This window comes from Astatotilapia calliptera, chromosome 15, assembly GCF_900246225.1.
Source record: "Astatotilapia calliptera chromosome 15, fAstCal1.2, whole genome shotgun sequence".
Taxonomy (NCBI): Eukaryota; Metazoa; Chordata; class Actinopteri; order Cichliformes; family Cichlidae; genus Astatotilapia; species Astatotilapia calliptera.
Genome location: NC_039316.1, coordinates 31,679,274 through 31,704,351, shown reverse-complemented (window position 1 = coordinate 31,704,351; position 25,078 = coordinate 31,679,274). Strand labels below are relative to the sequence as shown.

General features: G+C 40.6%; 2 protein-coding genes across 3 annotated transcripts; one reads left to right on the top strand and one right to left on the bottom strand.

Moving 5' to 3' along the window:
• The first annotated feature begins 1,841 nt into the window (after positions 1 to 1,841).
• On the top strand, positions 1,842 to 10,460 carry psmc6 (proteasome 26S subunit, ATPase 6). The gene is made up of 14 exons (XM_026194721.1): positions 1,842 to 2,027; positions 2,434 to 2,513; positions 2,945 to 2,984; positions 3,205 to 3,257; positions 3,687 to 3,754; positions 6,075 to 6,189; positions 6,368 to 6,455; positions 7,536 to 7,597; positions 7,683 to 7,806; positions 8,137 to 8,198; positions 9,345 to 9,465; positions 9,549 to 9,629; positions 9,914 to 9,985; positions 10,065 to 10,460. Exons 1-14 carry the CDS (start codon positions 1,943 to 1,945, stop codon positions 10,181 to 10,183), a joined length of 1,170 nt encoding a protein of 389 aa, XP_026050506.1. The 5' UTR covers positions 1,842 to 1,942; the 3' UTR covers positions 10,184 to 10,460.
• Positions 10,461 to 12,657: 2,197 nt separating this feature from the next.
• Positions 12,658 to 21,040, bottom strand: cgrrf1 (cell growth regulator with ring finger domain 1). 2 transcript variants are annotated; one of them, XM_026194719.1, is made up of 6 exons: positions 20,808 to 21,040; positions 18,668 to 18,798; positions 16,724 to 16,901; positions 15,492 to 15,639; positions 14,979 to 15,086; positions 12,658 to 13,654 (listed from the first exon to the last, which is right to left on the bottom strand). In XM_026194719.1, exons 1-6 carry the CDS (start codon positions 20,909 to 20,911, stop codon positions 13,352 to 13,354), a joined length of 972 nt encoding a protein of 323 aa, XP_026050504.1. In that variant the 5' UTR covers positions 20,912 to 21,040; the 3' UTR covers positions 12,658 to 13,351. The 2 variants fall into 2 exon arrangements, with proteins under 2 accessions (XP_026050504.1, XP_026050505.1); XM_026194720.1 differs by having other exon boundaries at positions 20,965 to 21,026.
• Positions 21,041 to 25,078: the final 4,038 nt, after the last annotated feature.

The window sequence follows — 25,078 nt, the reverse complement described above, 5'->3', positions numbered from 1 at the left end:
GCGGATGGGACTGGGGTAAGACTAAAATAAAAATTTCTCCAAAGATTCTTTCGTTAACTATCAATAGTTCTCATCATTTATATTCAAGGGGTCTCCTTTCCCATGTTTGATTCTTTGACTGGCAGCTGCAGTCACGGTGAAACTTGTGTTTGGGAACGGCAGATAGAGCAGGCAGATTAAGTTAAAATTTACGTTTAATTTTCCCACAAATTAATTCTTTTTTTTAGCACCGACTCTGTATTTTTATTTTTATTTTTACAGAGTTTGATTCAAATATTCAGGTTAAAAAACGAATCTGAATTCATGTTAATGGTCACAAAGTTACATGTGCAGCACTCTGGACAGCTTACATCCTTTAGGAGAAATAATTTGTAGCATTATTATTTGTTTTTCAGTACTCAGGCAGCAGCTTTAACACTGCTGTATGTCTGACCACAATGCAGGAACAGACTGAACCAGGACTACAAACCTGCTCCATCTTCTCATCTCTGGAGATTTCCATTTACAAAGCACCAACAACTCAAAGGTAAATATTATATTGGAAAATCTGTTTATATATGTTGTTTATATAGTATGTATGATATATAAGGCTTTGTCCTTTTTTAAATAAACAGCTCGTATGTCAGCAGAACTTTTCCATTTTTCCATTAATAGAAAAATGATCAACATTATTCATTTCCTGAAAACTGATAGTGAGCAGTTATTCATTTAACAGTATTTATTTATAAGAAACAATATTTTTATTATATACAAGGACCAATGCATTTTCATTTTAAAATCACAGTACATGTTCATTTAAAAGACAATCCAATGACAATCAGAAAATAAAAAGAGACAGAAATACAAGTTAACATTTAGAATTTGTTTTATTGAATTGGAAAATATTCTCAAATTGCTGAGCAATTTGATTTAAACAGGGCCCAATAAGAAAAGCTGATTGAAAGAGCTTTATATTATAAAGACCCTACAATGCAAGAGAGAAAACCCCAACAATCTGATGATCCCCTATGAGCAAGCACTTGGCAACAGTGGGCAGGGAAAAAAAACCCTTTTAATGGGAGGAAACCTGCGGCAGAACCAGGCTCAGGCGGGCGGCCATCTGCCGAGACCGGTTGGGGGATTATAATCCAGTTATAATCAAATTTCTCTCTTGCGACGACATTTTTGATGTTTGATGTATTTAGGTATTCATCTGCAAGGAAAAAGATGACTGTTTTTCCTTCAAGATGAATACTAAGTTGATGTTAAAAAACACCACTTCAAGTTGTGCGGTGATGGCTTTGGCCAACAGTGAAAAACTTGACTATGCCATTTGGCTTCTTTTTTGCGTCTGACGTTCAGTCAAGCTATGTGCAATGGTTTTTACAGCTGTGGATTTCTGTAACTCCAGAGCAACCTGAACATATTCGACACTCCCAAAGAAATTGCGCAAGTCTCTAAGAATGTACTTTTCCACATTTTTTAGGTTTTGTGGCGTTATAGTGAGTTTTTTTTTATCCCTGAGTTCGCCCCATACTTCTTCCAAAAGCCAGGTGTGGATCTTTGGTGTGCATACACAAGTGCACTTAATCTTTAATTTTTTAGCTATGCGGCTAAATAATTTATGAAGGACTATTTTAATGTAAGCTTTATTTACACGATCATCTAGTACAAACGGCTCAGGTTTTGGTTGGGACGTTCGTCATCTTTTGTCATCATCTAAGATGAGCTCTGTAAATTTTCTATAGGGTCCTCTTGTTTATTTATTTATTTCTATTAGTGTTATATCAGTTATTGCATTATACGTGTTGCATGTCAAAATGACAGGCAGCAGTGTGTGTGTGAATATCAATCCCAGCGAACAGCAACATCACGGGGCGCGAAATTTCGCTATCCGACTGAGGTAAGTGAACGAACCAAGAGTGGAGTGACACCGCATTTTCCCATCATTCAGCGGGGCGTCATGGCGGACACTAGAGAAAAAGCGCTGCAGGACTACAGGAAGAAATTGCTGGAACACAAAGAAGTTGATGGGCGACTAAAAGAATGTAAAGGAACATTTAACACTGATATTTGCGTTCGTGCTAGAAATTCGTGTTGTTTAGTTGACTGGTTACTTGTAGATGGACAGGCAGCATTGACTAGCATACCAGCTAGCTAGTGCTTTGTCATGCAGTTAGCTTCTTGGTGGAAATGTATGGAGGCTACCGGGTCTCGCTACCAGCTTAGGAGCATAAACACGACAGTGATACAGTTCGTCCGTTCATTGGATAATTCATATTTTAAGGCTGGTTAATCTAAGAATGTGAGGTCATTATTTGTTAACGTTATCAAGAGCTATAAGTAGAGCTAACGTCTGACTTTTCACGTTGATGCGAGCATTAGCTATAACAAACTGTTCCAATTAGCTCTTAGTGTGTGTATGAAACATGTTGACTGTCCGTTGTTTTCCAGTGAGAGAGCAGCTGCGAGAACAGACCAAACAGTACGAGAAATCAGAGAATGATCTCAAGGCTCTCCAAAGCGTCGGTCAGGTAAATATACCGTGTGGAAATTAATCATTTGGCTTCAACTAAAGACTAAAGGTTAACGTTGTACATCAGTGCAGTCACACTCAAGCAATGCAAAGAGAAGACTGTTCACTTGTTATCTGATGACAGAAATCTGAAGCCAGTGACAGTAATTAGATGTGCGATATTTCTGGCTGTCAACAGACAGAAACAAGCAGTTTCCACCAATGCGCTAGAGTGCTAAACACTTTCAGCTGACTAAGCTGCTTTGTGCTACAGGTGAGAAACTAACAGCAGACAATATGAAAAGAGTGATTTTTCTTTTCTCCTTTTCCCCTTTGTGTCCCAGTTAAATAACTAATAGTGAGGCTATAGTACATGAAGCTAATTTCAACACAAACAGAAGGGACCTGATGTATTTTTTTTTATTAGCTAACTATTTGTCTTCCCTGCAGATTGTTGGAGAAGTGCTCAAACAACTCACTGAGGAGAAATGTAAGTCTTCCCATATATTATAGCAGAGGTAGAAAAGGCTGATTGATTTTATACTTCTCTTTAGTCTTCTACTGTCAGGCTCATTATGCAACACCTATGTTGAAGCCTGGTAATCAATGGAAATAACAAATGTGAATCTGTGACATGTGTTACAGTGTTAAACTCAGGTGTGTGGTTTGTTTGTTTTTTGACTGAAGTCATCTGTGTTTCTAAATTACAGTCATTGTAAAGGCTACCAATGGACCCCGATATGTGGTTGGATGTCGCAGGCAGGTAAGGGTTGATCACATTCTAGTGTTTGTGCTGTCTTGTAATGCAGAATTTTCTTTAGGGTTTGGAAGCCCTCTGTAGTCACATCTGAGAGCTTTGAGTGCTAAGTCATTTGATTTTCATCATTTATCAATGATGAGGAAATAAAAATAGGTTTACAAAAGACTCTGTACCAATGACCAGATCTGTTTCTTTGTGTACAATGTTGTAAATCAGCTGGAAGTACTCCATTATTCAGCACTGAGTTATGTAATTTTTAGAATCAGCAGTGGCAGTCTAACTTTATTCTTGTATATTGGGTCAATACAGCTAAAGAAGAAACACACTTCACAATGTTTACATTGTGACATATTAAAAATGATTTGTTTAATTTTCACTAATCAAACTTTCTCAACAAATGCTGACCTGACTGTATAAAATGGAAACTTCCAGTTGGACAAATCCCAGCTGAAGCCGGGGACCAGAGTGGCTCTGGACATGACTACGCTTACTATTATGAGGTAAGGTGGATATGATTATTATTTTGAATTGGTTCACCAGAATCATGTCTCACAGCACTAAGAAAAAGGTTTATAGAGGCACACCAGGTAAGACCCCAGGTGCAGGCTGTGTAAAGAAGCAGTGAGATCAGCACATAACAGCAGGGTGCAAGATGCTAGCAGGCAGGGCATACATGGAACACCATAGCCAAGTGGCTGGAATAGTATACAGAAACAGCTGTGCCAAGTGTGACCTGAAGTCCAGAGGTCAAAACGGAATACAACCTAGAGGATGGTGGTGGCTAACCAACAGTATTACTATTACCATAGTAGTGGACAAGCAGAGGAAGGAGGCCGTAGTGATAACAACATCAGGAAGAAGGAACAGAACAAGCTCAAGAAGTAATAAGGGCTGAGAGAGGTGCTCAAGAAGATGTGGAGGGTGAAGGCAACAGTGGTCCTAGAGCACGTGGTAATCGGAGCACTCAAGCTAGTGACCCCCAAACCTGGCGAGTGGCCCGAGCAGATCCCAGGAAATGTGGAGCTTCCTGAAAACCCAAATTAGGAACACAGCATCTTTTATCAGGTTGTTATTCACAATAAGCTACAATAGTAATTCAGCCAGGAAACAAGAGAGAGCTGCTTTGATGACACAGGAAAGCTCTGACTGAAAGTTCAACAAAGTGCTCTCCTGCTTTGCAGTACGGCCCTCAGCACTGATTAATAAACAATAGATTTATCACAGCACACAGGTTTGTTTACTTTTACATCTCTGAATTAATAAGTCTGCTGCAGTGGGGAAACTCCATATGGGTTTGCGTTATTGTCATTATATGACATAATGAAATCACAGTTGCAGCTTCCTTTAAATATCAATATAAATTAAATAATTTTCATACTAGTTGTGGGGGCTTTCATCGGCCTGTAGGGCTTGACTGAAGACATTAAGCTGAACAGATGATGAGCTGGGTGGGAGGAGTCAGGATGTTTTTGGCTCTTCTGCATCTGGAATTGGCGATCTCCTCCAGGAAGGGCCAGAGAGCATCTGACGATCCTCTGTGCTGTGTTTATCACGCTCTGCTGCTTCCACTGTACCACACTGAGATGCAGTAAGTAAGGACACAAGCAGCTTCTGATTCAGTTTCTTTTTACTGAGGATTGGCACAAAGTGCAGACCCTGCATCGCCTTCACTGCCATCGCCCGTGTATTCTCCAACCATGAGAGATAATTTATTATAATTTATGATTGCAACTCCCAGAAATCGTCTCTACCCAGTCTCCATAGAGGGTATAATCCCCTGCAGTCTTACGGAAGGCGACGAGGACCTTCCTGGTTTTTGAGGTGTTTAGAAGCAGGTTGTTGGCTTCACACCACTCTGTCAGCAGCCTCATTCCCCTTTGTGATTAGGGATGGGTACTGGTATCCGGTGCCATTATTTCGGTGCTTTTTTTTTTTTTTCCTGAGATGGAAAGAATTTTTTGGGATTCTAGCCAATCATTTTACCTTTCCAAGGACAGTAGGCGGGCCGAGGTACGTACATTCTTTTAGAGCAGAGCTACAGATTAAAAATGTCCAAGGCAAAGTGGTCAAAAGTCTTGCTGTACTTCACAGCAAAATATGCAAACTCAGCAGCCTTCAACAAGTGCTTTAAGGTGATGCTGTGCAAAGGAGGTAACACCTCGAATCTGATGAAACACCTGGCGACGCATAGGGTTTTTTTAAAAGCCGAGAAATGCACCGTATTTGATAGCTTGCTGCGAGACCTCACACCGAGCACATCTACTGCGGGTGTGGTGCCTGTTATCGGACCCGGAGTTAGCAACATCCCCCAAGAACCAAAAGAGTAGAGTCCTGGCCCCTAGCCCTGCCAGTGTAGCAGAAATGATGACGGATGATGACGGCAGCGGCCGTTCTTCTCTGGGCGAGTAGCTTAATGTTGTTCGTGTGTAATTTACATTAAGTAGGTTAACCATGTTATTACATTAATGCACGTAAGGTGAACTAGCAAACATCATCATAGCTACATGCGGCTGTCTTCTTGTTTGATGGCAGATACTCCCTTCACCTTGGCCAAAAAGGCTAAAATGACCAAAGAAAAAGTGGAAAACAGTTAAACATGAGAGGTTTAGGATAAAGTTTGTGTTCTCCATTCTTTAAGCACCGGCACCGTTTCAAAAGTACCGGGTTGGCACCGGTATCGGATAAAACCTAAACGATACCCATCCCTATTTGTGCTGAAGCCCATCGGGGTGGTGTCGTCTGCAAACTTAATAAAAAGGAAGCTTCCTGAACTTGGCTTATGTGATGATGCCAGTGTATGTGTGGCCTGTTTTTTCACAGGTACCTGCCCAGGGAGGTGGACCCTCTGGTGTACAACATGTCCCATGAGGACCCTGGCAGCGTCTCCTATTCTGAGATCGGAGGCTTGTCTGAACAGATCCGTGAGCTGAGAGAGGTACAACAAAAATGAAGTCCTCCTCAACTCTCGTGTGCTCTGCATTATTTATCTCAGTGTGACTGGCTCCAGTGTTTTATTACATTTTGTTTGTATGATTTCACCTTCACTAGTCATTGTTTTACATTATATATTTAAACGAGTCTACAATAATGGGGCTGCTGCTGTTTTCCTGCAGGTGATTGAGCTCCCACTGACCAACCCTGAGCTTTTCCAGAGAGTTGGCATCATTCCTCCTAAAGGCTGTCTGCTGTATGGGCCCCCAGGTAACTGTCATTTCCTGGTGTTTTCACATTACAGCGCCAAATCGCAGCAATAATTGCCTCAAGGTGCTTTATGTTGTAAGGTAGACCCTACAATAAGATAAGATAAGATAACCTTTATTAGTCCCACACGTGGGAAATTTGTTTTGTCACAGCAGGAAGTGGACAGTGCAAAAGTTATGACGCAAAAATTAGAATACAATAAGAATAAATACAGTACACAGCTGTACAGAATAGAATAAAATAATATACTATATACAGTAGAATAAAATCGAATAAAAATATACAATAAGATAAAAATAGAATAATACAATGCTTTATTCTCTTGAAAACATTCATAAACCTATGAATATTTCTTCCTAATGGCCAATGGCATGAGGAAGAGTACATCTAACAGCTAGGATCAAGTTAGAATACAATGTTTTCACAGCTTGCCAAGAAATCCTGTGATTTCACTCATTTTAGTCCAAAGAGTCTTCTGTGTTTCTTCTTGTCTTTGTGTTAAAGTGAGGCTGAATAAGCTGAATTTTACTCATTTGTCACTAGTGTTTCAACTGCACCTGATTTTAATCACAATTAGAGTTCTTCATTGTTTTTCATATGCAAAAAGTGACTTTGAACATACAGTTCTAGTTAGCCTTGGGTTGTCAGTGCAAGCCAAAGTGCTGTACACATTAAAGGCTACACGCTCTAATCACACCTCAATGCAGTGTGTAGCAAATTGTTGCCTAAGCTGAAAATGTCAGCCATGTCTTGGTTTCAATACACCTTCTTGAACTGATGTAATCACACCAATTTTCACTTAACGCATGGTGTGAATACGCCAATAGGCTTCATCATACATTCATGATATGTTTGTTTTATGGGTGCAACAATTTTTTCCCCCACTGATTCTTCGTTGGGAGCATAATGTAATCAATCAGCCGTAAAAGCCTGGTGGGGGTGTTGGTGTCAGGAAGACAGGCGGGTGGCATGGACACCCAAGTCTGTGAATGTGATAAATCGAGTAGAACACGATGTAGTATTTTTGAAATCCGTACAACCAGTACTTCTAATGGTCAGTGATGATTTGTTGTGAAACAGGCACTGGAAAAACTCTTCTTGCTAGAGCTGTGGCCAGTCAACTGGACTGCAATTTCCTGAAGGTGAGTCTCAGCAGCTCCATCAGAGTGTACTGCCACACTCGGACACAGTCACTCAGCTTATTGTGTGTCTGTGTGGCTGCTGTAGGTGGTGTCCAGCTCCATTGTGGACAAGTACATTGGTGAGAGTGCCAGGCTGATCAGAGAAATGTTCAACTATGCCAGGGACCACCAGCCATGCATCATCTTCATGGATGAGATTGATGCCATTGGTAAGTCAGCGTCAGCTCTACAGAGAACGATAGGAAATGCTTTATCCCATATTTGGGAAATTCTTTTGTTAAAGTAGTAAAGCCGTATTTCCAAAATTCAGATCATACTTAAAGTTAAGACGTACTGAAAACAGGAGCTGTCTTTTTATTTGCCTGCTTGTCACCAGTTTGAATTAAATTGAAGTACTTTGTAAAGACATGTCACAGGTGTGAGCTTCAATACTGACACAGCAAGCACAAAGTTCATTCAAAAAAGAGTTGTGTACTGAGCATTTATTTACAGTGAAATTGTTAGAAGGGTGCTTGAGATACTTGTGTTTTTCCCTGTAGGTGGCCGACGTTTCTCAGAGGGAACCTCAGCTGACAGAGAGATTCAGAGGACTTTGATGGAGGTAACAGAAGCACCAAAACACCACTCAGCAGCACTCTTTGTTGTTTGAATATAAACAGCAAATATGGAACAGTGTGATCGCCTGTTTTGCGTCATGCTTTCATGTTGCAGCCAGAAGGTGCTCAATCCACCCAATACCCCAAGTGTCCAGCTTAGGTGCCGTTATAAAAACTAAAAAACATTTCATTGGACTTCATTTTCCATTCTACAGAATTGTATTGTACTTGGAGGGTGTCCTTAGCTGTATCAGTCCCTGCCAATAATAACTGCCAGTTATCAGTTTATAGTAACTCTGCAGTCACGTAGTGACTATCTACAGTAAGAAACATACTAAACCAAATGAATTTGAAAGCAAAGTACAAATGAAAGTATAATTGAGCCTTAGTGAGTAAGGATGCACCTTTTTACCCTGCACGAGAAAAAAGCTCACACACAAAATCTCCATCAAATTGATGCAAAGCTTTTAAAGTGGACTGGTTTTTATACAGCGTGCCTCATTCGCCCATACATACAAGCACTTTCTATGTTTAAATACTTTCTATATTCTATATACTGGGGCTAGTGTCTCGCCTGCTTTCCCCCCTGAGCTACAGCATCTCCACTTTTGTTCTGCCATGTGTGACATGAATCAGAAGTACTCCAAATTTCTGGGCTGGTACTCACTATGCTATCCACATACCACACATTCCCATTTTTCTATACAGGAGACAAGTTTACCTGAAAGTAAAATTGTGTGGTTACAGTGTTGTAAGAGAGAACGTCTGTGATCCTAACATGAGCAATAAAAGCGTCCCGATTCTCTGAGTCTGTGAGATTAAAAATGCTTTTGGCTGCTCACAAGCAGCACATCAACTCACCCTAGATGCCCTTCCTGACGCAGCCACCCAACCCACCCCACCCATCTGTTGTTATTATAACAGATGTTAACACAAAGACATTAACAGCACAACACGCTTTTTCAATCGTCTGTACTGGGTCTGTTTAGGCAATAAGACATCACGTCAGTATGTCGGTTGTTCATTTGAAGCAGACCTTTCCAAACATTTGTTGTTTTTAACTTGACTCTTGTAGTCACCAGTAACATGGTTGCCGTTGCAGTGGACAAGTGCTTAATCACACAGAATACATGACGTCTGTGTGTTTTCAGCTGTTGAATCAGATGGACGGCTTCGACACATTGCACAGAGTCAAGATGATCATGGCCACCAACAGACCTGACACTCTCGACCCTGCCCTGCTGCGGCCTGGCAGACTGGACCGCAAAATTCGTAAGAACTTCTCCTGTTCAGCTTCTCTGTCAGCGCTATGTGAGCCCACGCAGGAAAACCACTTTCCTTTGTCTCTTCCTCAGACATTGAACTGCCCAATGAGCAGGCTCGTCTTGACATCCTTAAGATTCACTCCAGTCCTATCACCAAGCACGGAGAAATAGGTGAGTAGACGAGCTTCACCTCAGTCCTGCTGCACTTATCCAAATGTCAAACGGACTCTGTGTTACTTTGGTAGTTTGCTCATTTAAGGTGCTCTGCCTGGAAGTTTCAGCATGTTAACTTGACAAAAATCCCTCAGATGAACAACAGGTTGCTTTCCTCTTTGCTGCCTACTCATGACTTGTACATATCTCTGTTCTTTGAAGGCTTTTGTTAATGTATTTGTTGCAGAATAATCGACACGTGACCTCCGTTTTCATGGATCTAACTGTATGATTACTTTCAGATTTTGAAGCCATTGTGAAGCTGTCAGATGGTTTCAATGGAGCTGACCTGAGAAACGTGTGCACAGAAGCAGGTCAGATGATCATTCCTTATCAGATCTATGATGAGCTCTGAGAAGCTCTTCTCTCACATGGCTCTGTGTATGTTTTCAGGGTTATTTGCCATCCGCTCAGATCGTGAGTACGTAACTCAGGAGGACTTTATGAAGGCCGTGAGGAAGGTGGCGGACTCAAAGAAGCTCGAGTCTAAGCTGGACTACAAACCTGTATAACTTGTCTGTCCTTTTCTTTATTTTTTATTCCTCTGTCATGGATTTGCTGTGTTAAAGTTTGTTTGTTGGGAAGCGGTATTAAAAGGAAAAAGGAAAAAAAAATCCCTCCACCTTTAAGATTGCCAAAAGTGACTTTCATAGTGACGTTACCTGCTGTTTCCACTTATTAGTCGAACCTGCCTCAGTGTTTACACCACATGAAAGAGGCTCTGTCTTATAATCTACACTTGTATAAAACGGCTTTATGTCCACAAATACAACTGTTGCCGAAGCTGTGTTTTATTTCCATCGTTCAGTTTTCTTCTTAATTATTCACAACTGAAATGGAAATTTGACAAAAACATGCTCCTGTTAACTAATCACATCCACAGATGACCACAGAGGTGTTCAGTTTATGTTTTAGTCTGCTTTTAAACTTTTTCAACCAGTCTCTGATTTTTATCTAGAAGGGTGATATTAACCTTTGAAATGCATATTTTAAGATGGCAGCAACTGGGACATAATAATATGGACTAAACTTTATGGATCCATGGTGAAGGTCCTACTTGATTTAATTTAGTGTTATTTATATAGCGCCAAAGCACAACAACAGTTGGCTCTTTAATATTGATTATAAAGACCTCACAATAATACAAAAAACCCAACAGTCAGATGACCCGCTATGAACAAGCACAAAAATAGGAAGGAACAACTCCCTTTTAACAGGAAGAAACCTCCAGCAGACCATCTGCTACCACTAGTTGAGGGTGAAGGGAAAGGAGGCGCGCCAGAGAATAATAACTAATGAGTAACTAATGCAGAGTGTTGTATAAACACACAGTAATTGAAGAAGAAACACTTGGTACATCATGGGAAGCAGCTGAGACCAATTGGAGTGTAAATGGATCCAGTCCTAACTCTATGCTTTATTTCTAAAAGTAGAGAGGGTGTCTATGGAGGGCCAGGAGGGACAATTCATGAATTAATTTTATCAGTCAGCCTCACCAATCACAGTCAGGGGGCGGGGTTAACGCTGGGCGAGTCAACACCATTGCTTTGGCCTTTCAGCGGGCGTTTCTCAGCGCCAACAACAAACAGAAACTAACTAAACTATCGAGTCTTTCTCTCGTGATGTTCGTATGTGTCATGCTCATTTCAGTCACCAATTCTGAATTATAACTAACATTAAAAACATGTTAAAGGAGGAGAGAGAGCAAATAAATCTGATTAATATCTGATCTTTGAGTTTTTGTTCAATAATCAGCATGACCTGTGTATACACACATAAGCTTTATTAAAATGGATAACATTGGTGTCCGTCATGTAGTAACTGTTTGGTTTAACTGTACCAGGCTTGTTAGTGAAACACAGACTAATATTTTATTGTGAATAATAATCATGAGGCTAAACAGGCAGTCCAGCTGCTGCCTCAGAGCCCTGTACACCATGGAGCGAGGACAGCATCTCCAGGATATCTTTCCATTATCTGGAATCGCTGACCCCAACACTGGGACCAGGATAAGAGGTTAGGAGCTCTAAGTTAACCCAAGGTTTCCCAGCATGGGCACATGAAAGCATCAAAGTAATCTAATGGTCATATCTGTGTTCATCAACATAAACTCATCCTTATTACTGCCAACTATTCCAGAGATGGGAAAACCTGCATCGTAAAGAACATAAAAATATGGCAGTCAAACGCAACACTTGTAAAAGAGATGAATGCTTCAGTTTGTTGCAGGTCAAAGTGAAATGAATGCGATTGGTTGAACGAGTGTTCGTGATGTGTGTTCTTTGTTATCTGCATTATTTTCTTCAGCGTAAGAGACTCAGCAGCAGATTAGAATCAAGTACAACATTCATACATTTAATAAATCACCAAATTAATACACGCATGTTCCTGTGACCATGCGACGCACTGATTTTAGTACAGCAGGCTGCACACTGCTCATATAAAACATATTCCCCCATTATATTGTCACTTAAAACATGCTGTAAATAAAAGACTGAATGAAAATATAAAAACAAACGTCAAACATGGGCTCAGTCTACGTTTGATATGATAATGCCATCCAGAGTAAGCAAACAAGAAATTAGAGGTCATCAAGGTCTTTAAGTCTTACAGAAACACCTGCAGTTTAATTATCACGGAAAGATAAAGTATTATCATAGAAGTGAAAATGTATGCTGTTCCTTCTAATGCATCAAAGTTTTGCTGTGTAGTTTGACACAGAACTCGGAAGTTGGAGCTGGACAATGTTCCAGAGTTTAGTTAATGAGCATCAACAGTGAAACTAAACTCTGGCAAGCAGTTATGTAACAAGTTACTGTAACCAGTTTCCATGTTTTTAGTCATCATGTTTAGTAATTTATTACAATTATGTTATTATTTAAATTGCAATGGCTCTCAGGTTGTTGTTTTTTTACCCTGCATGCTCACACTACAGTCAGCTGAATCAGCTCGTTTCTGGGAGGTGGAAAATGAAGAGATTGACAGCTTTGATGAGTGCAGGTCTGGACAATCTTTTTATTGAATTAAAGGACAAGAAAAACAAAGCCAAAAATAACCTTGTAGCTTCCACTTCCACCTGTTTCTACCATAGAATCACCCCGGCCATCACTCTGGGCTGTTTTTCTGTTCATATGTCAAAAGTACAACACAGCTTGTATGCATGTTGTGCAGAACTGTAGTTTTAAATTATTAACTGGTAACTATAAGACAATTATGGAGTAACACAAAAGTGGTGAATATAGGTAATATAATGTATTACTTTTAGGAAGATTATCAAGTAATATCTAATCGATTACTTTTGTGAGTAACAACCACATCATAAGCGGTCACAGTGATGCCACTTTCAGCAAGAGGAGCCAGAAAACATCACAATATCCTGTTTGCGGAAGAACTGAGTGAACATAAGGAACTGTTTAGTGTAACAAAAGTACTGCAGAACAACCCGAGAACATCCTTCCATGTATGGTGGAGGCAGTGTCACTCTCGTAGAAAGGAAACTATCCCAGAGGCTAGCTGAAGCACTGCAGAAGTTGGGTAACGCTGTAAAGTCCTGGAGAATGTTTTAAAGAAAGCCACCAGACCTTAAAGGAGCACAGACAGGTCTGATCTGCTGCTAACCAAAACACCTGTCACACAGGCGACAGATCCTTGTAGTCATCTCTTCTATCATCTTCACCAGTTCACTGACAGTCATTGCTCTGTGTCAGTGCAAACGACTCCTGGACAAAGGCTCTACAGATGGGGCAGTGCTGGAAAAAGGACACGCAGCTGTCACACATGCAGGCGTGTCTGCAGGGCAGCAGCACCCTGTTCACTGCTGCATTCTGACACACCACACAGTCTCTGCCCTCCGTCCCCTCTGACCAGTCCTCCTCCTCCATCACTGGGATCTGATCCTCGCTCTGAGTGTCACTGGGTGTGAAAGTGTGCCCCGAATCAGCAGACCCAGACATCCCCCCGCTGTCAGCAGACATGAAAAGAGGCTGCAAGAGACAAGAGATAGGTTTTTCTTAAACTGCTGTAACAAGGCCCTAAGTGCTTGGCAAACTGGAGATTTTCACACGTGTATTGACACTGACAGAGACGACACAAAATATGTAACATTTTGCTAGTCTAAAGCCACAAGATCTGCCTGATAGGCATCTGCAGTAATCTGCATCAGGGTGAGAACTGCAAGAAGAGTCAGTGAATTCCTCTGAGTGTTCATCCTGCAAGTGACGGGAATTCTAGCTCTACTAAGAGAGCCTGCTCTTTTGGTTTCTAAGCAGCTCGTCAGAAGTTTTGTTAAGTTTAGGTAAAAAATTAACTAAGTAAAATGATGTCTATAATTAATGACTAATGTTTATTATATATAATGACTTATTAAAGTACAAAAACAAACATCCATCTCAGTTTGCCAAAAAACATACAATCCCTGATTATAAACTTTGAATTATTTACAGTGAAATAATAAAAGACAATCAAACAACTAAATAAATGTAACTGCTTAAAACAAAAAGAAAAAAGCTCTTAGTCCCATTGTTGACTTCAAAGAGACACATTTCATTCCTGACTGACACACCACTACATCATGATACATATTCCTTCAAAGCACACATTACAGAAGGCAGGAAGCACTGCATTAATGAAACCTGATTTACCACATGGAGCCTTGCTCTAAAAAACTGTCACATTTAAGACTGTCCTTGAAATAACTGTTTAAACCCAAACTTTTTAGAGCCATAATGTGGCACTACATAATAGTAACCAACCTCCTGTTGTTTGTATTGTTGGTAAAATAAAAAAAGCTGCTTTTTTGTTGTGCTGGCCGTGGCTGCAGCAATGACTCTAATGGTGAAAACCAAGGAAAGACTGTCCACTTTCACTCTTGGCCTTTAAACACAAGTGCTTCTTGATTGCTGGCTGGCTGCGCTGACACAGGAGAATCCAGGAGTCACTGGGATTTATGCTTCAGTGGGAAATGAAGTCATAACCGCAACCCCCTCTCAAACCATGGGTGAAAAATAACTGAACAAAGCCAACAACTATTCCGTTTTGTTCTTCTCATGCATTTTCTGGCCAATTCTTCACCTCAGTTTTTGAATTTGTCAGTGACAGAATAACAATGGTCTCAGTATAAGGAATAATACTAATAAGAATAATAGCATCAACCTAGAAATAACAGCAAAGTCCTGACAGTTTGATCAAACTGACATCAGAATGTACAAAGAAGTGGACCTTTTATGTTATTTTTGACATTTAATGGTGTCCTTGAAATCAAATGCATTATTATTATTATTATTATTATTATTATTATTATTGACCAACCTTTAACTCGTACATGCTCCCTTGTGAGGTGAGGAGGTACTGGAAGAGAATCTGTGCAGAAAGCTTGTATTTGTCATCAGGAACATGAATAACTATGACACTAGCCACCTGAAAGAGAAAACATTTACAATCACTTCTACCAGTTCACCATGTAAATCTGCATTTTTTTAACTCACTGTGAGTGTTGCTGTTCTCTGACTGACGGCTGCTCCCACTTTGACACACTTTAAGTTTTCTTATTAGATAAAACTCATCGTTAGGGTTAGATCAGACTGCTCGGGGAGTTCTCATGATGCACTGCCCACTTTCTCTACCCCCACGCCCCTCTTCATTTTGACCACACTGTTACCCTGAGTGAAGGCAAGATGGTATAGTGTTGCTTCACAGCAAGAAGGTTCCTGGTTCAAATCCCAGTTGGGGCCTTCCTGTGTGGGTTTCCTTCTCACAGTATAAAGAGCCTTAAGACAAACTGGAGATGTTTATAAAATAAATAAATTAAATGATTAAACTCACAATGTCGTTCACGTGTCTTTCTTGTGCCTCTTCCAGGGTCAGCACAGCCACGAGAGGGTAGCGCTGTCTTGGCAGTGGTCCAAAATCAGTGATGCCCTGATCAGCGGGGATCTGTGCGTGCCGCTCCGCTCTATCTTCACTGCTGATACTGAGAGAAGGTCAAAGACACTAACGGCAGGAGACATGAAGACATGCTTCATGTCTTCCTTCATAAGGCAGACATGAAGCATGAAGCTCAATGAGTCAAAGAGCGGAAATGTTAGAAATGATTGCTTTGACTGATGACTAATAACACAAACTTTGCTGCCACTGGCACAAGAACGTGAACAGACCACATGTAACAATTAGTCCAGTGCCAATCACCTGAATGGACCTCAAAGGTTCCTACAAGCGGAAACAAGCTCCACTGTGTGATCTCAGGGACTATGCTGTTATGCTGTAAGAGTGTTTGATGACCGGACCCTAGCCCACTTGGTCCAGCTGGGCGGAAAGAAAGGAGCCCCAAAAAGACAACATGGGCACGCCCACCCCCTCCAGGACACAGTGTTGGGGTCAGGTGCAATGTGTTTCAGGTGGAGGGCAGTGGCACAGGCCCTAGCAATTGGATACCCGGCTATCAAGGCTGGCTGCTGCAACATCGGTGTGCTCCAACTACAGGGGATCACACTCCTTAGTCTCCCTATGAAGGTCTTTTCCAGGATACTGGAAAGGACAATTTGTCCATTAGTTGAATCTTAACAGTGTGGCGTTCGTCCTGGTCATAGAACATTAGAGCAGCATTGCAGCAATAAGTCGGACTCATTTCTGGTAGGTGTTTTACTCCGCTAGAGCTCTTTGTCACTGATTCTCTTCATAATAAATTTTATGGACAGAAGTTCTATGTGGTTCTGTTGGCTTCGTCAGGTGGTGGTGGCCACCAGCTTGCACTAGAGTGGTTCACAGCAGAGTTTGAAATAGCAGGAATAGAAATCTCCCATTCTAAATCTGAGGCCATCTGAGGCTGGGTCAAGGACGAGTTGACGCCCCAAGTAGGGGAGTTTAGATGTCTCTGGGTTTCGTTCAGGAGTGAGGGAAGAGGGGAGTGACACACAGTGTGAAAAAAGAAAGAAGAAATTTCTACACTCCAGCTCGACTGAACAACACAAGTTTAGATCTCACAGGTCAAAGATTAAGTCTAAACTGTTTGACAGAGGCATACCACTGAGATACTTGGTTAGCAACAAATAGGATACTGGAATTTCTGGCAATAATAGTAGTGGAGGTTCAGGGCTTCCTGGAAATGCTGGTGGGTGCTGAGCATCATGCCATGCTGGTGGGCATGTAGCACTCCTTGTAGGGTACTGACCTCACAGCCCCAGAAACAGCTCAGGACACAGGACTCCAGACAACAAGGTCTCACCAGCACACCGTCTGAACAGAGCAAAAACAGAAAAAGGTTCAGTGTTCCACAGCATCACCATTTAGAGTTCTTTCCATTGAACAGCAGACCACAAATCAAATTGATAATTATATAGACTACACAGTAGGGCTGGGCCATATTATACCGTTCACGGTAATACCAGTATAATGTTAGACAACGATAGGAAAATGAAGTATCGCGATAGAATATGAGTAAAACGCGCATGCGCAGTGCCTTTGTTTTCATACGCACATGGCCGATTGTTGAGTGAAACAGATGAACCAGAATTGGTTTGTAAAAATGGTGCAACTTCAGTGATGTGGAACTGGTTTGGGGTTTGTCCGTCAGATACACGACAAAGCACATTTTTTTGCAGAACATGCAAGCGGCCGTCGTTATTGTCGTATTTGTCGGACTAAGATGCTCTTAAATCTGGGAGTAATCTGGGTCCTAAACCCCGTATACTTCAGGTCAAACGAACACTGCAGCATCACTGAGAGTTAAAAACTGTCTAAATTCTTTCATCTTTAATACGATCAGCATTGCTGCTTTACCAGGTGTAACTATGAAGTTTAACTTCCAGACATCCATGAAAACAAAATTTATTACATTTAACAGAGTTAGAAGTTAGGAGGAAGCTAGCGGAAGTTAGCTCGCTAGTTTCGCTAGTTACCTAAGCATGATATAGCATGTTCTGACTGAGAGATTTCTGAAAAAAAATCAAACGTACAGCTCTGCTATCACGTCCAACATAAATGAAGACAGGAAACTAAACAGCAGTGACATTTGTAGGGTTACTGAAGTTGGGCTAGCTGGTATATAATGATGTGCTACGTGATCGCTAGCGACACAGCTATGTTAGCATAACATAAACAGTGAAGCTGGAGGACGAACACTAACACTTTTCCACTTATAAAAGTTAACGTGAAGGTTCTTCATGGTTAGAGACAAATGCAATCGCATGGCAGGATGCTGTAAACGGACCAAACTTCAGTCAGGAGAACTGAGATAATCCATCCACAATAAAAGGTTAGTCATTAATATACTGCAACAACATGGGAATAGAGCAGCTGCCAGAGAATTCAACGTTAATGAATCAATGGTACAGGAGTGGAGGAAGCAAGAAGAATGAGTTTAATCAAGTTTGATTTATCTGACTGCTTTGTTTCGCTTAATGTGCCTTATAATCCCGTGCACCTTATGGTCCGAAAAATGCGTACTGCACACTGCAGTTTAATGTTGCAAAGCACCTCTTTTTAACTTCAGTGGATATTATACATGGTTATGCTCAGGATATGTCAGCCCATTTCTACTGGAAATGCCTTTTGGTTAAACTTTCAGCAAGGAATTTGCATTTGCACTGTTACATTTTTATAAAGCTTTAATGTACATAAAAACCAGCTTCTTGTTTAAGTGAAAATAAATGGAAGGTTGTCTTTTTGCGCTAGTAATGTTGTGGAGTTGTATTTTGTCTCGCATCAATTATATCGTCAGTTATATCGTTATCGCAAATTTTCAAATATATATCGTGATAAATATTTTTGGCCATATTGCCCTGCTCTACTACACAGAAACATTCTCTTGGCAGTCAATAGATTTACAGTTTTTTCTATTTAGTACATCCAGCTGGACACCATCCTCTGGAAACACACTAGAATATGAGGGTTAACAGATGTTTCTGGATGCAGGCATGGAAGTTTCACATCCCCAAATACTTTTGGGCCAAAAAATACCTTTTTCCAGTAACAGCATTATTTCATTCCTCATCTGTTCTCACCGGTAACACTTGCTGATCCAGAACCCAACTCCAGGGCGAAGGGATTGGTCACCTGAACCATCTGTTTCTCTGGTAAGCTGGGCTCTTGCTCATCATAGCTGCGAAGTATAACTGGAACGTCAAAGCCAAACCTACAGAAAAGAGGCGAGAATAAGCAGAGTCTCTCTGTCTGGTGGTGTTCTCGCTTAAATCTAAACCGATTCGATTAAATGCAGAGGGGTGCACACACTGGCTGGCTGTGTAGAAACATGCTCTTCTGAATTAACTGCTACTATGTTGACTGTAGTCTAGAACATGACACAGTTATGCCTGGAAATGTTTCTACAACCAATTATCAACAATCAAAAATCCAACTCAAGTGCAGATTATGAACTTTATTGTAAAAGGATTGAACAAAAATAATGCATTGAGGAATTACAATCCTTTATACAGAGACCCAAATCTTTAGAGCTTCAAATGCAGGTCATATGAGCAATTTGTTATTTCTTCATCAGCTAACCAGATACAACGTCTGAATTGTTTCTAAGTGTTGCATGTCCATTTCACAGAATAACATATTCAAGAATAACAGGCAATTATTAGGTTGCAAAATGAAAGAAATTCAGGTAGTGAGCAAAAACTTCAGAGGAACAAAAACCAATTGTCAAGGAGAAAAAATGACAGATAGCAGAGTTCCTCAGAGTAAACGGCAGCCATTCACCATTATTATCACTGCCATTGTGTACACTGCTCCCAGTGCTAAGGCTATTTCTAATTAGGCACTTGGAGGCCTACACGACAGCAACGTTGGGCTTCTACCTAAACACTTTAGCAGCTTTGAAGTGATTGGAGGGGATTTTAACCACAACAGGTTCAAGACTGCGCTCCCCAAGTTCAAGCAATACAACAACTTTAAAACCAGAGGGGTGAACATGCTGGACTCTTGGTGTACACAAACCACCAACACACATACAAGGCAACCCCCTGACCCCACCTGATCATCTTTCCATTATGCTTGTACCTGCTTACAAACCTCACTGAAGCACATAAAGCCAATGACAAACAGAGGATGCAGCCTTAGCACTTCTACTTTAGGCACACTGAGTGAAGCCTCTCGGCGAGACCACATAAACATCCAAGAGTATGCGAAGACAGTAACCAGCAACACTGCACAGTGTACAGAGGATGTCACTGTAGGTAAGAACTTCACTACATGTGGCAATCAGAAAACCTGGAAGACCATAGAGGTGTGCTCCCTGCTGACACATCACTGCTCACAGCACTCGGTATTAACCCACCTGGACAGTAAAGACAACCACGCCAGACTCCTGTACATTGATTTTATTTATTTTTTCTCCTTTGGGCGGGGGATCAGAAAAGAATTAAATGGTAAGCCGCGCTACTAGAGTCACATGTCATATTTACTATCATCTACAGGTCGAGGCCTCTGACAACGAATATTATTTTGAAACATCACTAGCCCATTATTTTTTTCACCTCGTTGTGTGTGTGTGTGCACATTTGTGAGGTTGTTCTAGTAATCTTCATAATACCCACAGCCCTAAAGTGCACCCCGATGAGACCCAGAAACCAAACTTAAGCAATGGTGAGTACACTAGCGTGGATAACGCCAGGTAGTGTGGTAAGAACATTTTCACACCCATCACCGGAACACAAACATCATAACAAAGCCCAGAAGTCCCAGATTGATCGCTCAGTGCAGAAGCTATGATTGTCTGGCAGCATCACCGAGGGAAAAAAAATCATCAAATTTGTTATTGCCCGTCGGTTCCAGTCTTAAGGCAGTCATTAGTGACTGTAAACATTATGATTAAAGTATCAATGGGAACGATACTAAACTCAGATTTTTAATTATGATAGTTTCTCCAGTTAGTTCTGAAACCGTGAAAATTAATGGACTGTAAAAAATAGTTTGGATTATTTTAATTACAGGTCAATGCAGTATTTTGTTCAACAGAAAATAAGCAAAATGATTGATAGACATGTTACAGCACGCTGCGCCAGACCTACATGCTATGTTATATCATGAAGGCCACATTCAAGTCGTTAATATATAAAGTCGAAGGGTACCTGTGTGGTGACAACGAATGTAAATTATATATCAAAGTGTGGCTAACTATATTAGCTAAATACAACTTACCAGCCGAGGACCATAGCAGCGGTTACAACGAAACAAAGCGACACCACACTAATATAAAAGAGCGGAGAGTACTCGTAGAGTGTGGCTAGAAACACCCCTGCCATTTCACATCAGCTTCAAGAATAAGCGTGTTTATTTAAAAAACCTCATATAACACCTTGGGTTCATTCCAATAATCCATCTTGCTTAGCAAGGTTCTCACTGAGACGTAACACGGAAATAGCTTCTTCTTCTTTTTTGTTTTGTATTGTATTGTATTGGTGGTTGTCAAACAGCAAAATGGTGCATTACCGCCACCAACTGGTGTGCAGTGAAATATCACAAAAATTTGAGAAAATGTCTGAAAAAATAAATTTGAGAAAAAAGGCAGAAACCTAACTTTTTTTCTCAGAATTCTGGAAAAAAAGATGTGCCCACTTTTATTTTTCCCCAGTGACTTTAATCCTCTTCCATAATTTGAAACAGTCTGATAACTTTCACTCCCGGAAGTATCTCTGTGGCTGTCATAGTAAGTAAGAGCTGTTCATATTCTTCAAATACTAAGGAAAGAAGCATCAGCACTTCCTTTAGCAGAGGATACACTGGACCACCCTTTATGAAAGGGGAGGAGAAAACGCCGCCCCATAATTCATTGTGACGGATCATCCGACCATTCACGAAAATAACAACAAAGTAGCAAGAAAGTTGCGCGTATCATGTAAATGTTAACTGCATTTTCCATTCATGCTAAGGAGGGATAAGAGTACTTTTAGAAAGTGAGTTCTGGCCCTGTGATTTATAACCGTAGAAGCAAAAAAAATCATAATGGAATACTGCATTTTGTGTTTACTTGTGTTATCCTTCTCTAATATTTAAATTCGTTTGATCATCTAAAACTTTTACATGTGGAAAATACACCAAAAAAATATGAGAACAGGAAGCGGGGGGGGTGAAAACCTTTTCACACCAACTCACAAACCTCAAGTCCACACCTGACGATACTGGCTGTCTGGGAGCTCCTCCCTGAATCACCAATAAAGCAATATGGGATAGGCAGGCTCTCGCTTAGACCAACAAGAGAGCGGGGAGAATGGCTTTGAGCTGACCAGTGGGAAACGTAACTGATTTTACGGCCTTCTGAGGAAGAGGTTTTATGTTTCAAATAAGTCAGACAAAGGGGGATTTCAGAAGGTCACGCTGGGAGATAAGCCTCTGTGATGACCAAAGCCAATTCAGAGCTGATTAAAACAGATGGTGGTGTCCTGCTGTGCTTATGATAAGGCAGGGTGTTAATTTTACCTGGCCAAAGATTTGTTATTTTTCATGCCTCTTTTGTCAGCGTTTTGATAACAGGGGAATTATAGCACCTTAATGCAGTTTTACATATGTACAAAGCTGAAGACTAAGAAACGGTAGCTGATACATTTGATATCGTAGCTTCCTCTGACATGGTGTAGCCTTTCTTTACGTGTTTGAAATGTTTTTCACTGTTTACTCTTTCAGACTCTGATTTCACCATTCAAAATACAGATGAATGTGTAATTGATTTTTACTGATGATGGTGTTTTAGACAACATTAAAGAAACAAAAATGAGACCATCTCTCAATCTCTCATATAACAGCTGGTCCGGGACAGCAATGTGTGTCTTTATTATGCTGCACAACGTGTTTGGTGACTTAAACAATGTTAATATTAAAGAAAGAATACCGTTCTATGTATGTGTATTTTTAGAAATAGTTTTATTTTACATTTGAATGTGGAGATAGATCAGTCTGAAATCGCCTTTTTACTAAACATTTTTGCTGACACCCAGAAACGAGGCTCTTGAAGACTTGCGATTAGAATCAGAGATTCAAATATCAGATGAGCTCTTAAGTGAGATAAATATACTAAGTGAAAATTCGGAAGTGCAGTGCTTCCCAAATTTTTGTCACTGTCAACCCTTAGGTAACCTTATACCAAAACAATGTAGAAGATAGTGCATCGATTAGGACCTCGGCTGCAAAGTTTGCATTAAACCAGCAATGTGATTATTCATTACAACAACCAGGACGAAATGCAGAACAGAGTACCACATCCTGCTGTATTTTTGAGAAGTGCATTCAATAACATGGAGATTAGACGCATTTTGAATTTTCCACTTCCAGATAATACTCCAAATTATGCCGAATATTATGGGAAGTGTGCCTGAGATGTAGTTAAGTTAGAATTGCGAGGTCATCGGCTGCAAAATAGTGTTTCTGCGACTGTACTGTAATAATGATCTGTCTGAATTTGACTGACTGTAATGTTCTCGCTGGAAGTTGGAGCTCCATTGTTACCATCAGAGCTCCTTCACATATTGATAGTTACTGAACAATGAAGTAATCAAAAAGAAAAGCTGGCATAGGGCATGACCTGAGTCACCATTTATGTTTCGCAATAAGTCTCCCTCAAGAGTTTAGCAACCTTCAGACAAAGAGTACGTCCACACACCATACTGCAAAAACCCTGTTTTTATTTCTATTTGAGAACCTTTATTACACCAATTAACATTTTAAAGCATTTCTGGGCACAAATGTTGTATGTGACCACAGTTATACAGGTTATACAAATGCCACAGGTCATTGTTCCGTCTGTTTGCAGCCATCTTGTAGTCACGAAGCTGCCAAGCTTGTTGTCTGCCCCGATGCAACCAAGCATCATCGTCGACCCTGATACACATGGATATGAGTGAATCAGGTGAATCAGGCGAGTCTTCACACAGTCGACCGAAGCATCAGATATGCATCAAACTGTGACACCTCATTCACCTTGTGATAGATCCATGTTTCCTTACTACAAGAACTACGGGGCTACACCAGGCACTGTGTGACTCTTCTATTACTCACATTTTTAGCATTTCAGACAATTTCTTTGAACAAATTGTCCCTAATGCTCAGGTAACCTGTAGGGTAACCGTCTCCAAATGGTGCTCCAGGAGATTGGTACAGCCGAATAAGGGGAGAATACATCTGCAAAACGCTGTTGTTATGCAGCAACGTCCGCCCTCTACTCCCCTAACATGTGAAGCTTTGCCCTCAGAGTGTCCAGAATGTATTAAATCTCATTTTAGTTGGTCTTGGACCTTGCTTCCAGTTTTCTTTCTTTAGGTCTAACACCTTGACTTTCTCAAAGGTAATTCCCAATAATTCACGCAGTTCTTTTAATGTGCGAGACATACACGATGTGTCCTGGTCAGTATTTCTTTCAGGATGCCAACTCAGAAAATGGCCTGAAATTGCACCTATGCAACACTCTTTGTAAAAAAAAAAAGGTGCACAGTAGCACTGCTTTGGGATTTCGTGTTGCACAATCCATCAGAACTAATACAAAGTGATATCCGCATGCACTAGGGTGAAATTATTGTCCCTTCTCACTCTTATTATCAACTATATTTTGTGTGTGCTTGTCTATCTGTAGCAGTGCAAAGCTCTATGACAGTCTGGAGGTGGACATAGCAAATATGACACTGTTGTAAATGAACATTGTAGCTGTGTAAGCATCCATTGATAACTGAAAGTTTTTGTTTGTTTGTTTGTTTACCCAGTGTGAAAGCAGAATATTAATTGAATAATTAATATTAATTTCAGGACTTTATGCATGACATTATGAACAGGGGCTGAGTCACCTAAAGATTTGATCCTAGAATCTGAAACTAGAATCTGAAACTGCATGTCATGTGCTGTTCAGCTGATAAACTTTCCTCATGGATGTAATATTGTGTGTGACTGGGGCATGATGTTTGACTGTTTGAGACTGGAGTTTGGGTTCCATTTATTTCACATGGCTTCTCTGTTTATGAGATATTTGCATACTCGAAAAATTGTTGTGAGCACTGTTAACAAATAGGTCAGCTTGGCCAACTCTAGGAAGACTCCATTTCTGGATGATAGAGGTCACTGCGCTCACTGGAATCCTGGAATTTCACTTTGTCATGAATCCATTTCGGAATAAGGCTGTAACATTACAAAATTTGGTACGAGTGAAGCGCTGTAAATACTTTCTGGATCGAGCGATCCTTGAGGCGACTGTTGTTGTGATTTGGCGCGGGATAAATAAAACTTAATTGAACCGGATGCACCGTGCGATTCCTGCTATTACAAACAATTGTGTTTTGGAATTTAATTTTGACACGACGACAGATTAATAGTCAGTTTAGCAAAATTCTAAACAGTATAAGATGAAATGTCAGACGATTGTTTGACCTGATTTTGAATAAACGAGTGAAAAAACAGACTGATCTTCAAATTAAAGGTCTGTAGCTGGATGT

Bases quoted from the DNA above. Each gene is read 5' to 3' on its own strand.
- psmc6 (XM_026194721.1), top strand. From the start codon at position 1,943: ATGGCGGACACTAGAGAAAAAGCGCTGCAGGACTACAGGAAGAAATTG. The intron at 6,456-7,535 runs GTAACTGTCATT...GTTGTGAAACAG, and splicing joins TCTGCTGTATGGGCCCCCAG to GCACTGGAAAAACTCTTCTT. The intron at 9,466-9,548 runs GTAAGAACTTCT...TCTCTTCCTCAG, and splicing joins CAGACTGGACCGCAAAATTC to ACATTGAACTGCCCAATGAG.
- cgrrf1 (XM_026194719.1), bottom strand. From the start codon at position 20,911: ATGGCAGGGGTGTTTCTAGCCACACTCTACGAGTACTCTCCGCTCTTT. The intron at 18,799-20,807 runs GTAAGTTGTATT...TCTTTTCTGTAG, and splicing joins GCTGCTATGGTCCTCGGCTG to GTTTGGCTTTGACGTTCCAG. The intron at 15,640-16,723 runs GTATCCTATTTG...ACCTTCTCTCAG, and splicing joins TATTATTGCCAGAAATTCCA to TATCAGCAGTGAAGATAGAG.